Source organism: Papilio machaon, chromosome 19, assembly GCF_912999745.1.
Source record: "Papilio machaon chromosome 19, ilPapMach1.1, whole genome shotgun sequence".
Taxonomy (NCBI): domain Eukaryota; kingdom Metazoa; phylum Arthropoda; class Insecta; order Lepidoptera; family Papilionidae; genus Papilio; species Papilio machaon.
In genome coordinates this window covers 6,908,471-6,923,568 of record NC_060004.1, presented here as the reverse complement: position 1 = coordinate 6,923,568, position 15,098 = coordinate 6,908,471, and the positions used below count along the sequence as shown (strand labels likewise).

The window sequence follows — 15,098 nt, the reverse complement described above, 5'->3', positions numbered from 1 at the left end:
ACATGGACGGATTGGTATTTTGTTAGAACTCGGTTATAGCGGCCGTTTTTGGAAAACACCGCGGGACGTCGTTAGTGTCGACCAAGTAATTAGCAAATTCGTAAGCTGTTAATTACAAAGTACATGTTTAAATATTGTTTAGTAAGAACGAAGCTGTGCTGTTTAGTAAGGTATTAAATTAACAATCTTTTTTTTTTTGAATAAACAATTTAATGAAGTAATTCTAATATAAACAAACACAGGGACCCTTTGCGCAGATTTTACAGGGAGATCAATATTTGTGTACAAACAGACAGCGCAACTCGAGTGACCCGAACTCATCGGTAGTAAATAAGTCGCGACTCCTGTTTATTTGATATTGTACTTATGGTTTTAATTCAGTATATAAATGTCAATTTGTTTCTTATGTTAGGAGTTTTGGTGCGTGAAATTAGTTGGTTAAATTTACTCCAATTTTAATTACGTAGTGTTAAAAATATTAATTTTGATTTAGGTAAAGCATCAGAGAATAAACTTTTTTGGAGTTGAGTTTTAGTAAAGGTGGATATGCACTAGAGCATTCCTAATCAATGAAATGGTATAATACAGGTAAGAGTACAGTTTCCAAAGCGCGTCTCGTTTGTTCGTGAAAGAGTGATACATTAGAACATGTTATAGAGCGGCTCGTTCTGTTACAAGTACATGATCTAGTCTATACTCACCTCAAAGTTAACTCAACCTATAAATTTGAAGGTCTAGGTAGCCGAATTAGATTGGCTATGAAATAGAATAAAGATTATATTCGTCCTATATTTGTCAAGTTATATTTTTATTAATGGTCCCCGGAGCCACTGGCTTATAATAACACAATAAAATCACGCGTATTACGACAATTTTCCACGCCAGTGGAATGAAAACGAAAATCATATTTCACATCTGTCCTTGTCTGGCTAATTCGTGTAATGTTATGTGTGAGCGAGATGGTGATAGCGTGTTCTGTGGGGTGCAATGGGTAACGGGAACGGGGATGTAACAAATATTGTCGGAGAGAGTGATTATCGGAGGGTTAGGGGTCGTAGTTATAGTACGCTCCAAACTTTCTACAATTATTTATTAAGATTATTTCAAAATGCCTTTAACTTGTGTTGTTCTAGGAAAATTAATTCGTAGTCGTTCTTGTATCAACAAGTTTCTCAATTTCAGTTTTCTACGTGTATATCAACTTGTTTAATCTTTCTCGATATGAAAATCTATCTTACAAATGAAATAAACCCTTATCTATATATATAAAAGAAAGTCGTGTTAGTTACACTATTTATAACTCAAGAACGGCTGAATCGATTTGACTGAAAATTGGCAGGTAGCTTAGAACCAGAAAACGGACATAGGATAATTTTTACCCCGTTTTCTATTTTTTATTCCGCGCGGACGGAGTCGCGGGTAAAAGCTAGTAATTAATAAAGTAAAATTAAAATAATAGAGTCACTTAAATTTGAAGCTGTTATGTTTATTTTAAATGTTAAATTGAAATTCATTATTGAAATATTGCGAGACTCAGGATTCCTTTTTAGTTAAATACATAATTTTCTAACTATGAATAAAGCTCGTATCGTCTGACAGCGCAGTGATTAGTTTCGCAAGTTTTACGCTGCAATGCACCGAGGCGAGCGTGGTTCGATTCTCGCCAAACACAGCACATCACGCTCCTTAACTAAATACGATTAGCAGATACATAAACACTAGATTACTACTACACAGATTAAATTAAACATGTAACTACTATGTAGGTTATATGTCATGATACTGCTTGTTTTAATCAATACCTTGTCACTTATACCTCAAGTCGTATATTAAGTATTGAAAATATGGCACTTGTATGTAAGAGGATGGGTTTTACCAAGATTTATTTTTTAATTAAATCGGGTATGTTGAACTTAAACTAATCTCAAGATTTTGTAAGTTTTAATTAAATTACCCTAGTTAACACTAATTATAAATGTTAATAATATATTTTTTCTCAACAAAGCTATTGACCGCCTCGTGGCGTTGCCCACGGAGCGTTAGCCGTACGCGTGCCTGCCCACTGCTGGGGCTATGTTCGCGGTGTGGGAAGCGACATGACATATTGCTGAGTACTTTACACTTTATTGCTTTTTATGGTGCGGTTAGATCTGTTAATTGTGAACAATATTTTTGTAGGGTTATTTTAGATAATGCTGTTTTATCTAGATGATGGTTTTTACTGCGAAACTCGAGTACCTAAAGTTTTGTCATGGCCGTTTGAATTTGTATTTGTATTGAATTGTACTAATCCAGCGATAAAATGTATGCTCTCGTAACCATCTGGTACGAAATTTAATGAACATTTGCGCTGTTCTAAACTTTACAATCGGCAAAACTTTTCTAGATTTTAATATAATCCACTTATTGTAAAAAAACATTACTTCACGGTATTGGTGTATTACTTACGCTCTTAAGACGCCTTTTAGTTGTAAATATTACCATATTTCATGTCAGTCATGGATGGAGGCAAGGAAATATCTTTCATATTTCAGTAGGTAGGTTTCTGAGATCAAACCTGTATAAAACATCGTCACTCCTGTCTTTATCTTAGGCAAAAAAGAGGTAACAAAATGTTTAAATCGGGGATTTCGGTCTCTGTAACCAACGATTACTAAGCTGTAGATGTAATTAGAAGACAGTATTAGCAACAGTTTAGTGAAGTACACGAGGATTTCGTATGGGGTTGCGGTGTGGCGGCTCTCAGGGCGGCGCGCGGCCGGCACGTGTCGCCGCAGCCTCTTTCATGTTTTTAACATTTAGTACGATGGTCAAATTTGTCACACGTTGTATGTTTTTGTAATTGTTGTAATTTATTGTGTCGGTTTATACAGTTACCTTGAGTTTCCACTGCCCAAACATGTACAGAAATATATCTTCATTCCCATCTCTGCAAAAACATAGAGATAACAATACGTTATGTATAAAATTATTTTTGAAACTCGTTATACTTTATTGCTCCTTTCGAATGTAGTTTTCATAAGAAGTATAATTTCTCGAAATATCCCAACGTTTAAAGTCGTAGAAAATACATATCTAGTTATTTTATAATTCCTATAAAATTATATACATAGTAGTAAATAGAAATTGTAAAAAAATATTTTGGTGTCGAATTAAGTCAACAAATCATATCGTAGAGTGAATGGCGTGTCGACAAAGTGGGACGACGCTAAGCGTGGAGTGGTAGCATGTAATTTGGATTATCCCAAACAATGCTGCGGAGGGCTAGAAGCCCATGGGGAGGAACGTCGATAGCTCGGGACCCCTGCGAGCGTAGCATTGCGCCCTTGCCGCCCTTAGCGCCCCACTTTACTGATTACTGCTCAAGTGTACATCGACGGCAAATTGTTACTCTAGTTTACGTTTATTGAGCTTTTTGATCGCGTAATAAGGATTTGTTTTATTTTGTTTTTGTCAATTTCTTTATATACCAAATATGATTTCAATATTTTTAAAAATGTTAATTTTTTTAAAGAGAAATTCAATTAAGTATTAATTTGAAAAAAGTAAATTTTCAGATACAGCAAAATGTTCTGAAACTTCGTGTTGTAATTTTACCAGTTTTATATGTTATATTCATATAAATTTAATCATAAATCTGTGCTCAAGAACCTTGACCTTCTGACATATGCGTTAAGTTGTACAGTCAGCATCGTCTGACATAACAGCACTTGCCGCTCTAACTGTACATCGGACACCCTCATCGAATTTCGCTGCGACGCAAGGGCTGTCTGCCTGACAACTAATTGAAATTTACTCGCTTCGTAGCACATTTTATGCCTCGAAATAGTTACCGTTACTTGCAAATTGTTTAGGATAAACAAGTAATAAATAAAATTCTATTTGGCCGTTACTAGATATATACTTACACTTCACAAGTACTTATATAGCCGGGGAAACAACATCAACTTTTGCGTTACGTATTTAGATAATTTTTAATAAGAAAGAGTTGTCGGTCATGTGCGGAAAATTTGGTTAATTTGAGAAATTTATCTGTAATTATATCAGTTAATTCAAGTAACGGACTTAAGCTTCATTTTGCGAAGTCAAGTTCATCATAATCTCTGTATAACACCCTACGTCTATACACTAGATAATTACTAATATCACAAACAATACAATTGTGATCTATAGAATAAAACTTTTTCTCTCTTTACAACATTTTTCACAACTTAAATTATTCAATTGTTTTATTCTTCTACTATTACGCAAGCTTCGCGTTACCGGCCAGTACGACCTCCTTGGCAGCTTACAACCTCTCCCGTACTAACAACACTTTGTATCTATAAAAATAAATCTAATAATTTACCTGGCATAGAATAATTTAATAATAATACTAGCTGTCGCCCGCGACTCCGTCCGCGCGCAGTTAAAAAAAAAAACTAAATGGGGGGGGGGGGTTATGAAAAATAGATGTATAATAGAAACGATTCTCAGACCTACTGAATATGCTCACAAAATTTCATGAGAATCGGTCAAGCCGTTTCGGAGGAGTTCAAGTTCGAACTCCGTGACACGAGAATTTTATATATTAGATATTATTTGCCAGGTTTTCTTGCAGGAAACTGACAAGAGTGTACGTTAGATACAGTTTAAGTGCTAAATAATGAAGTGAATTATATTCAAAGTATGTGTAGAGTGGTGGCAATTAATTGTTTACTGAGGCAATTTGTGCGACACAACGAGCGGCAGTGGCTCCACGGAGCCCCCGCGTCGTCGTCCCCAAACCTCCCTCACTTACAGCTGTAATTAAGCAAGTCTTGACTTGATTGTCTGACACCGAGACTAAGGAGGTACAGTCGACGTCAAACGTGGTGTAATGTCTTTACACTGTTTTTTTTTTAGTTCGTTTATTTGTATCTGTGAACTAAATAGAGATTGAGAGAAAAATATTTTAAAATTATTTGTGAAAGATACCGTGGAATATCATGTATGTATCTCTAAATTAGATTTTTTATTGAAGTATTGATATAACGCTAAAATGTAAAATCAATTACTCTTACTAATATTATAAATGCGAATGTTTATCTCCGAAACGGCTCAACGGATCTTGATGAAATTTGGCACAGATGTAGAACATAGTCCGGAAGAACACATAGGCAACTAATTAAGTTTTTTTTTTAATTCCGCGCGGACGGAGTCACGGGAGACAGCTAGTTCTACATAATCTCAATCGTTGGACAGATACTTGTAATATTATTTTCTTATTATTTCCATTGGGTAGAGGTTATTTTCGGTTGAGGTTACCCCTGCAAGTAATTCAAATGTTTCGCAATAGAGACAAGTTAGGCGACCATTGTTCCACGACATTATACAAAAAGCGCGGAGCCCTTTAATAGCCGTTTAGCCTCCGCCTCCGCCTCCGCCGCGACGCCGTGCCGGCCTTGCTCTGGATTTTAAAGTGTCCTCAAACACTTAGAGGAACGGAATCTGTTTATCTCCTCCCTCCATTATAATATTAACGACGATATTACTTTCGAGTAGGACTGTACTTGATGATTTTGTTTTAGTTATGTTGTTTCTTTTCTTCATTTATGGCGCTGAAAGACACAATATTGTTGATATTTGTTTTTGTAATATTATTGATTTTGGAAATCAAATAGGAATAAAGGAATCAATTAAAGCAACCTAATCGATCGTCATAAATATTTTTTCAAACTAACTGTGTCACGTCTTCAGGTAGAATTTTAATTACTTAGGCTAATTTTACTTTAAGTGATAAAAATAACAACAGAACATATTAAACTTGCACAACATTAATTAAAAACACACATTTCCACACCCTACTGTCAACCCTTTTTACGTTAAAAAGTAGCCTATGACCTTTGTCAGGCTCTAGACTATCTGTGTATCAAATTTCATTTAAATCGGTAAAGTACATTTGTTGTGGAAACGAGACAGACAGACAGAGATATTCGCATTTATATAATAGTAGAAAGGATTAATTGTTATGATTTAATTATGTAATTGACTACTTTATATAGAGAGTGAGTAATGATACAATTTATCATCTGACATTTTAAACTATTATTTGACATTGATATAATGTCTAAGTTAGTTAAACTATCGAATGGCATACCACGTGACTACATTTGTAAATGTTTGAGGAACGCGTTGTGTATTGGCATATTTGATGTACCTACATGTTAATAGTGCAAAGGATTTAATTGTGATTAATTTTACAGCAACTGAAAAATCAGGATACCAGTCGCCATATGGAGGAATGGATAATGGAATGGTGAGTTTTCAATATTATTAATGTATATAGAAATATATTGACTAAAGTTTTGTTATGATGTAATTTATATTTATGCGAATTTACACATTTATTTATGTTCATATAATTGTTTATGAATAGTTACAAAATTGTGAAATTCTTTTACACAAACAATGTATTTTTATTTATGTATTTGTTTTTTTTAAGAACAACATCAGGAGTTATGTTAGATGGTAGAAAAAGTTGAGGCAAAGGGTTCACCCGTCAGCGTTTCACTTCGCAAAAAGGTTCACTTCTGTATATAAATCATGGAAACAATATTTCTTCCCATCCACTAAAAACACGATATATCGCCGTTTCTTTTTTGGTATCTACACATTTGAATACAACATAAATGTAGTAGTAATACATTATTTTAATATACATTTATGTAATTTCTACTTTTGTGAAGTTATTGTTTACGATAATTGAGAATTTTGATTTGTGTCTATCGTCAGTTTAATCCAAAATCGTGATCAAATTAATAGATCAATCGATGTCGTAAATATGTCAAGTCGTGTAATTTGTATGCGTGGCCATAGTGGCCATTAGGGCCAATGGTCAGTGGCCACCGGACAGGTGTAGCTCAGCTTTTTGCCCCGCGCCCAGTTAATTGTCGAGGCCCAATCAATTCCTCTACGATTAGTACCGAGAGGGGACTAATAAGCGGGAGGAGGGGGTACAGACATACTTCTCTAGTAATAGCAGTAATTATAAATATGTAGCTATTATTAATAATTATAGTTGCCTTATGAAGGTAACGATTCTGTTGTTAAATTACACTTTATCATATATGATAAATCTTTAAATTTAATATTTTAGAAGCGTTATTGATTCAAATAACAAAGCATGGAGTTACTTGTAGGTTTAATTTTTCAATTGTGAAGGATCTAAATAGTTTGCTGAAAGCATGAAGTCAGACTAAAAGTGTACGGACTTCTTATGGGCAGATAAGGTAATCCGGAACCAATCAAAATAGAAATGCTTCGTCTATCCTATTAGGTTATAAGAGTTGATCTATGTCTTTATGGTTGTTGTACATTTGGTGTGTTCGGTCGCCGTGGCCCTGTGCCGCTGCACCTGTCAACAGCGGCGAGTTCGCTTTCATGCGGAATCTGGCGCAACAGAGGCCCTCCGCGTTCGCCATCGACCTACCATTAATTAATTCCAGCGCGTACGCAAAACGGGCGCGCCAGAGACTCCACCTGCCGCCCGCGACAAGCAATGATTTTGTTACGTTACACATGACATCTGCCGTGTGTCTGATTTGGTCAATAGTGAATTGTAACAAAAATTTGATGTAGAAATTGCTTCTCCTCGACTACATAAGTGTCAATCTTATGTAACATATGTGAATGTACTTTAGTTCCCTAATTGTTGTAAATAATGAAGTTTAACAGCCTTTTCCTCCCAAGTAGTGACAGGCAGGCGGCCGGCCGTAAAAATTTAAGCCAAATCTTTAAGGTTTATAAAACCTGTACCGACCCCACGTGAGTGGGATAAGCCCAGGGTGATGATGACCTACATCAGTCTTTTCTTACCTCATCTGAATATTTTCATTTGTTTTTAAAAATGTCAACAATACATATAAAACATCGTTAAATCCATTTCTAAATTGCTTGCGATACTATGGCTTTATTAACCTTTACAAGAAAACTCAAACCTTACATAAGATAGTTCAACATTGCAGGGTTAGAATTGTTACGATTACAAATCAACTAGTTGACATAAACTGTTAACAGTTGCAGCGTCTTGTAAACTGTGGTCGGTAGCGATTAAATGGCATGAATGTGGGATGAATTCTGAACGTGTTAGAGCGCATTTACGATGCACCAAAAACGGCATTCCTGGGAAGGTCTCGGACGCTTAGAGCGGCCTAATGCTCCGCTACTCCGCTAGCCCGGCCGGACCAGTTAGCGGCCGCTGGAATTGTCTCAGCGAACATCTGCTGGTCGGGCGGCATTCCGCGTACGGACGGACAACCGGACAAGTTTGTTTGTGTCGTCGCCCGGGAACGCCGTGCCGTGCGAAATACTCCAACGGGATCTTGTCTTATTTTTAGGGGTCTAGAAAAACATTATTTTAATTAACTTTATAGGATTTTGCTATTTCAGGAGTATAGAGATTACTGCTGATTAACTTAAACACTGCGAATATGCATGGTATAAACCCGCTATTGATATGATTATGACCACTGAAATTCAAGGACTGAAAATAAAAATTGAATTATGAACATCGTAAACATCCACAGCATATGTTTTCAGTGAACTAATAGGAGTCGACTTATCATTACGAGAATCATATATTGTTAACTTCATTTCTGTATTTAAACATTGAAGTTCTTTCGTCCATTTAGCATAGTTAAACTCTTTTACTTGTAGACATTTGACCATGTTTACCATAAAAGGTGCATACTTTACAATGCTAATTCGTACTATTATTTTAATTATGTCTTTCCCTGGAGAACTGATACAATGTTGCAACCTATTTCTAGCGAACATAATATGATATAGTTAACATTATGAGAGAAAATGATGTCGTAGGGATGCTGTTAAGGCACCTGTTTGCTTACCACTGGTCTCTACATAAATATGTAAGTATTGGTCAGTTTGGGCAATCGCGGCCGGCAGCTGGGTAGACTTCGATGTGTGCTCCGCCACCGCTATACTCAGATAAATCATAAAGTTAACATTTAACGGACTCAGATTAATTGAGGTGCGATAGAGTGACTATGCTTCGATGGTTTCAGGACTGTCCGACACAAGATGTTTATAGCTTATGGAGAACTATTATTAGTAGCTAGTATAATGATTTCGTCTTACACATCAATAATACATTGTTATTGTTATAAAGCAAACTCTATTAATTTTTTAATAAATAATATAGAAATGCTACTCTATTATTTTTACACGCGTCGTGGTCATTCTAGCCGAGTTTGTGGCCGGCGGCCGCTCTTTATCATGTAGTGGGAACGCTTCGATAACGATTTTTACCTTGCCTAATAGAATTGTTTAAAATATAACGGTATTTATAATGTTGACGTTAATTAGACGGAGATTTGTTGGTTTATTACAAGAGCAAATCAATCACTTGTTCGTGTTAGTTCTAATCTTAGTTCAGGTTTGATGACCGTTAATTTTTTTTTTTTTTTTTTTTTTATATGGGCGGCGCTATGCCGCCCTCTCGTTCCCCTAACGTATTTATGGGTCAGGGACCTTAGGTACAACGGTGTCTTTATTTCTTTATTAAAAATTATTTAAAAAACCAAATTTACAAAATTGCTTACATCTAATATCACGATTTTCTTATTCTAAGTTAAAAACAATTAAATTCAAAATAATAAAAAATCTAAATTAAAATACAGGTTAAAATACAAATTTAAAAAATTTAAAAAATCAATACATAAAAACTACACCTTATTTCTATTTATTACAGTTTTGGCCAAGGACCTACAATACTCTACGAAGTGCCCACTTTTGCTCTTATTACTAATTAAATTTTTCAAGTTTTCTTTGTTAATTTTTTCTTTTAATTTTAGTTCTAATTCTACTCTATATCTATCAAATACTGGGCACTCCTGAGTATGTGCAGCACGGATTCACCCCGTGCTGGATCACAAATGCAGGAGGGGTCCTCCTTGCACTTAGACCGTTAATTTTATAAATAGTCTGGAAGAATACATAGGCTACTAATTAAGTTTTTTGGAACGAAGTTCCTTATCGCGCGTTGTGAAAGGGGGCTAGACGGAAAAAAAATCTTACGAAAAGTTGTCACGACACTTTTTGCTATAGTAACCATGGCAACGACGTGACAATATATAACGAAAATTCATAGAAATAAAATGTACTTCTTGTGAAGACTTAAGTTTTTTATTCATAGAATAAACATTGGTTCCTTCACTAATTAATTGAAAGGAACTTCGTTCCATCCGGGTGTCCCTTGACACCTCTCAAGTTTTTTTTTAATTTGAACGCGAACGGAGTTGCGGGTCACAGCTAGTATAATAATATATTAATCGCGATAGTAGAATTTTACAATTGCTTAATTCATTTCAATGGAACAAAACAGTACCTAAAAGTGTATTTTACGTTTGGTCCAGGAACAATGACATGTACAAGTTTTATGTTTTGTGTCACAAGTAAAGGTTAAATCGCGTCGGGAGCGGAAGGGATGGGATATAGGGGGATAACTTTCTTTTAATTCGAGCTTATTCCCTTAGTCGCGGCAGACGTACAGTCGCTGAGAAAAGGGTACTGGGAATAAATTACTATATATTGCTGGTTTAAAGCATTAGATTGGAAATTTAAATAAAGGTTAGTTTAATGTTATTTAATAGAATAAAATAAAAAAAACCCCATATGCGTGGAATGAAAATAAAATAATTAGTACCCCATGTGTTCTTCCAGACTGGTATCTACATATATGCCAAATTTCAGCAAGATCCATGCAGCCGTTCTGGAGATACCTTCTAAAACAACCATCCATACATCAAATTTATAATATTAGTAAAATTAAATAAAAATCAATTTATTAACCTTGACCATTTGACAATAATGATTAGTTTTTATGTTATATTCTATTATTTAGCAATTCTTTATGTTAATGCAAATTAATTCTGTTGAGGTCGTGAGTTCAGACTACTATTAATTCGTTTTTTATTAAGTAAAATTATTACACGATTTTTTATTTGAGATTAAATATGTAACAGAAAAAGATAAATTAATTTATATTGAAGCACTTTAGTTGTCGACTGTCCGAAGACGTTCCACCGGTCGTAAAGCTGAAGTTGCAGAGAGCAGTGGAGTGGCTAACGTGTACCGTGCCTCCCGCGCACCCCACGCACCGCTCCCCTGGCCCGGCAAACTCAAGTCTCTCACTCTCTCCATTGCTTTTAACGCTCCTGAAACCCTATTGACTTGAACAAATATATAAAGCATGAATCCTTACGTCTTGTGTTCAAATAGAAGTAAAAACTAAATTTAGTTAAGATTTAAGACCAACTTTTTTGGGTCATCACTTTGACAGGGAAAATTTCAAACCGCAACAAATCAACAATCGTAATACAATGGTCATCCAAAAATGCAAAATTTTGGGAAAAATAGTCTGGAATAGTTTGTTTAAAATGATGGTATTTTAGGCGGTTTAAATCCTGTTTGAATCTTATTTGAGTAATGAGTTTATCTTAAACGTTTTAGAAATATGTAAATGTTTCTTGTTATCGAATCGCTGTTACCTAATCCTGTAATTTGTTCCGATCCCTTTTTCCTTTCCTTCTTTTAACTGTATATGTGTTCATTTCTTTTACAACGGTCCTAAGTACTCGTGTTTAGAGATCTATATACATTAGCCGGCCCTCCCGCTGTACGGTCACTCCCAGGGGAAGACACACTTAACTGTCCTTTATGACTACTTGCCAATGTTGCCCATTTCACTCCGCTCTTTATGTTCCTCGGGTTTTGGTTTATAGCATATCGTAAGATACGACAAGACAGCAACATCGTATTTGTAATACACATACAACTAATTGTGTATACTAAATTGTATCTAGTTAGATAATTACTTTCATGAATTTATTAATCTATTTCAGTATTCATCACTTGTTAGTATCGTTATATAAATTGGTAGACAACTTTAGAATGTTTATTATTATAAAGAAAACTGTGTTGTACTGTGTTTTACCTGACTAATTGTTTCAATGTACTGTAAATGGTGTCTGTATGTGAATTGTGTTGTGGCCGCCAGTACGGCGTGGCGGCGACGTCGTGCGCTGCCAACGGGCACCATCAGCCCGACCGCCGCCACCACCACCACCACCACCAGCACCATCAGCACGCCGACGTGCCGCCGCAATGGGTGAGACCACGCCCACCACATGTTGCCAATCTCACCTCACCTTATGCACCTCACGCACCCATAGATGATTTTGTGTTTTTGTTGTCTTAGTGTTTTTGTTGTTTCCTGTTGTCAGATTGTTAACACGTTGTTGCTTTTGTCCACGTTTGCTTTTTTTGCACTAGTTTTTTGTTGTTCCTGAAATTATGGTTTTATGAATTTTTAGGTGTTTTGTGATGTTTTTTTTATGTCTTTTTTGTGCTTTGAGATGTAAATTATTTGCTATATTTTGATGATCAGTAGCTGCGTTATATTGATTGTTAACTTCTGTACCGTGTACTTGGGAGATGTATTAAAAAAAACGAAGGTAAGTAGAGGAAGTAATTCATAGTAGTAATAATCTGCAATTGAATGGAAGGATATCCGGAACACGATTTAAAAGAATCGAGGCAGATTATCGTGAACTGCAATTATCTTTGTTGTGCCGAATTTCGTGACAAACACGTGTCTCGTTTAATCTGTGTCATCGTTTTTCCGCAAAGCGTTAAAATGAAATCGTGATCATATAACCAGTCCCACGGACGGACCACACGCGGACTGGCCACATACAAAATGTCGCAATCAACGACTAAATATTTCTTATTTCTTGCCTTACTCGGACGACAATTGTAAAATTCATAAGAACTTAAAAAAGATGAAATCTATAAACAATTACGTTCCTTGATTTAAATTATATTAGTCGAATGTTGTAAGTGAACGGACTTGATAAATCTAATATATAAAATTCTCGTGTCACAGTTTTCGTCACCGTACTCCTCCGAAACGGCTTGACCGATTCTCATGAAATTTTGTGAGCATATTGAGTAGGTCTGAGAATCGGCCAACATCTATTTTTCATACCCCCCCATTTTTTAACTGCGCGCGGACGGAGTCGCGGGCGACAGCTAGTAAAAAAAACTTGAGAGGTGTCAAGGGACACCCGGATGGAACGAAGTTCCTTTCAATTAATTAGTGAAGGAACCAATGTTTATTCTATGCATAAAAAACTTAAGTCTTCACAAGAAGTACATTTTATTTCTATGAATTTTCGTTATATATTGTCACGTCGTTGCCATGGTGATATAGCAAAAAGTGTCGTGGCAACTTTTCGTAAGAATTTTTTCCGTCTAGCCCCCTTTCACAACGCGCGATAAGGAACTTCGTTCCAATATAATAATAAATATTTTGCAATATCCAATTCGATTTAAATAATAATTATTATATAATCGGCAAATCGTGTAATGGAGCGTACGTCGTCAATCATTATCCTCTCGCGATGTAATACAATGGATCGATGCAACTAGATCGGGTCACGTTAGTGCTCTGCCCTTTAGGACACCTACAATATCTAGTATCGCTGCGCTGTGACGTGACGTGCCGTATCATCGTGACGGGCGTGTTGCGGCACGAAGACACGTGGCACGTGCGAACTCGTCCCGCTGCCTATCAACGCGACTGATTGCTCCGTTTGTGTCGCGGAAATCCTTAAACGTTACAATTTGTTTGAGGTGAATATGTTGAATCCTTTTCGGGTTTGTTGTTGAAATGTCTCGTTGTCTGTACATGTATGGATTATGCTGGGTAGTGAGAAGCAAATTTAAAGCGTTAGAACTTGATCTTTTAAATAGAACTTCCTACTTCTAAAATGATGAACCCACCTGCAGGTTTTAGTAAGGTAACAAGACAACATACGGCATAAGTGGTACGTGAATCGCTCCAACTTTATAGTCCTTGCGTTGATTAAATGTCTTCCTGTGTATCAGTAAAAGTATAATCATTAAGAGAAAAATTCTCTCAACTAAAATGATTTCCATCGATAACTCAGCAAGAAATGTACAGTCTATTCGCATCACTAAACATCTGATTTGCTATCTCTATTCCTGTTTATATAAATCTTGTCGATATCTGTCTATTTTAAGATAATTAAGCAGCGTCTAAATCAGGCAATTATAGAGTTAAGTTTTGAAATGAATGGTTCACTATCAGATGTTATCAAGTTACTGGTATCTGAGAGCAATTATCGTGTAACGGTGCTGTTCCAATGCGATATGTAAAGGGCTTCAGGTAGTCTGGCGCGTAGCAATGCACTTCAAATTATGCATACTTACGTGTCGGTTTGATGGTATGTTTATTATATAATATTGGATACATAGATGAAACATAACTTTTTAATTATAACTGTCAAATTGATTAAGCGTTAAACGTTAAAGTTATTTCATCTCAAAGTTATCGATAGACAATCGTCTCACTAGTACTACGGAAAAACTTTCGCGGTCGTTTTGATGTGTGTTTGCGGAGCGGAGGCGGGGGCGAGCAGCTGTCGTGCGCGGCCAATCAGGCGCCGGCGCGCGCGCACGCCGCCCGCCGTACACTGCGCCACATGAGCGCTACGCTACCCCCTACACGTGATTTTGTTGCCAATTTCAATTTTGACAAATTAAACAGATAACGGGTTGAGATTCCTTGATTTTTACCTCTACTATCTACTATTTAAGCTGAGGTTTAGGCTTAATTACATTAGCAGTCAGATAGCTCGTATATGAAATATAATTTATCTTAAATCTGTAAGACTTGACTCCTCTAACTTGTTTAGCGTACTATACGAAAACTTAATCAAGTCACTTTTTCAGAAATCGAGATAAATCTGCAGCAAAAAGTATAAAATTAACGCATGTAGATTAATTTAAAGATAATCAAACGTACCTGATGCATCTAAGTAAGGTACCATTTCAGACAACTTATTTAAATAGCTTCTACTAATGTATTGATAATTATATCTGTGTGAACTAGACAATAAAGGATACCGCATATACGAAATAAATATTCTGTCCACCACAATCGACTAGAAATTAATTAAACTTTTTTATTCATGAAGTGAATAAAACTTTAGTACCCGTGGTAACGTTATAAAGTTCCTGAATGACCCCAAATC

At 35.9% G+C, this 15,098-nt stretch overlaps 1 protein-coding gene across 2 annotated transcripts in view; it reads left to right on the top strand.

The window, feature by feature from the left end:
• Positions 1-15,098, top strand: part of LOC106715612 (protein daughterless) — a 71,519-nt gene that overhangs the window by 13,740 nt on the left and 42,681 nt on the right. The window contains exons 2-3 of one of the 2 annotated variants that reach the window (XM_045682404.1): positions 6,225-6,277; positions 12,038-12,148. In XM_045682404.1, coding sequence (XP_045538360.1) covers positions 6,225-6,277; positions 12,038-12,148 — 164 coding nt within the window. The remainder of the gene's footprint in view (positions 1-6,224; positions 6,278-12,037; positions 12,149-15,098) is intronic. The other variant, XM_045682406.1, reaches the window with a different exon arrangement.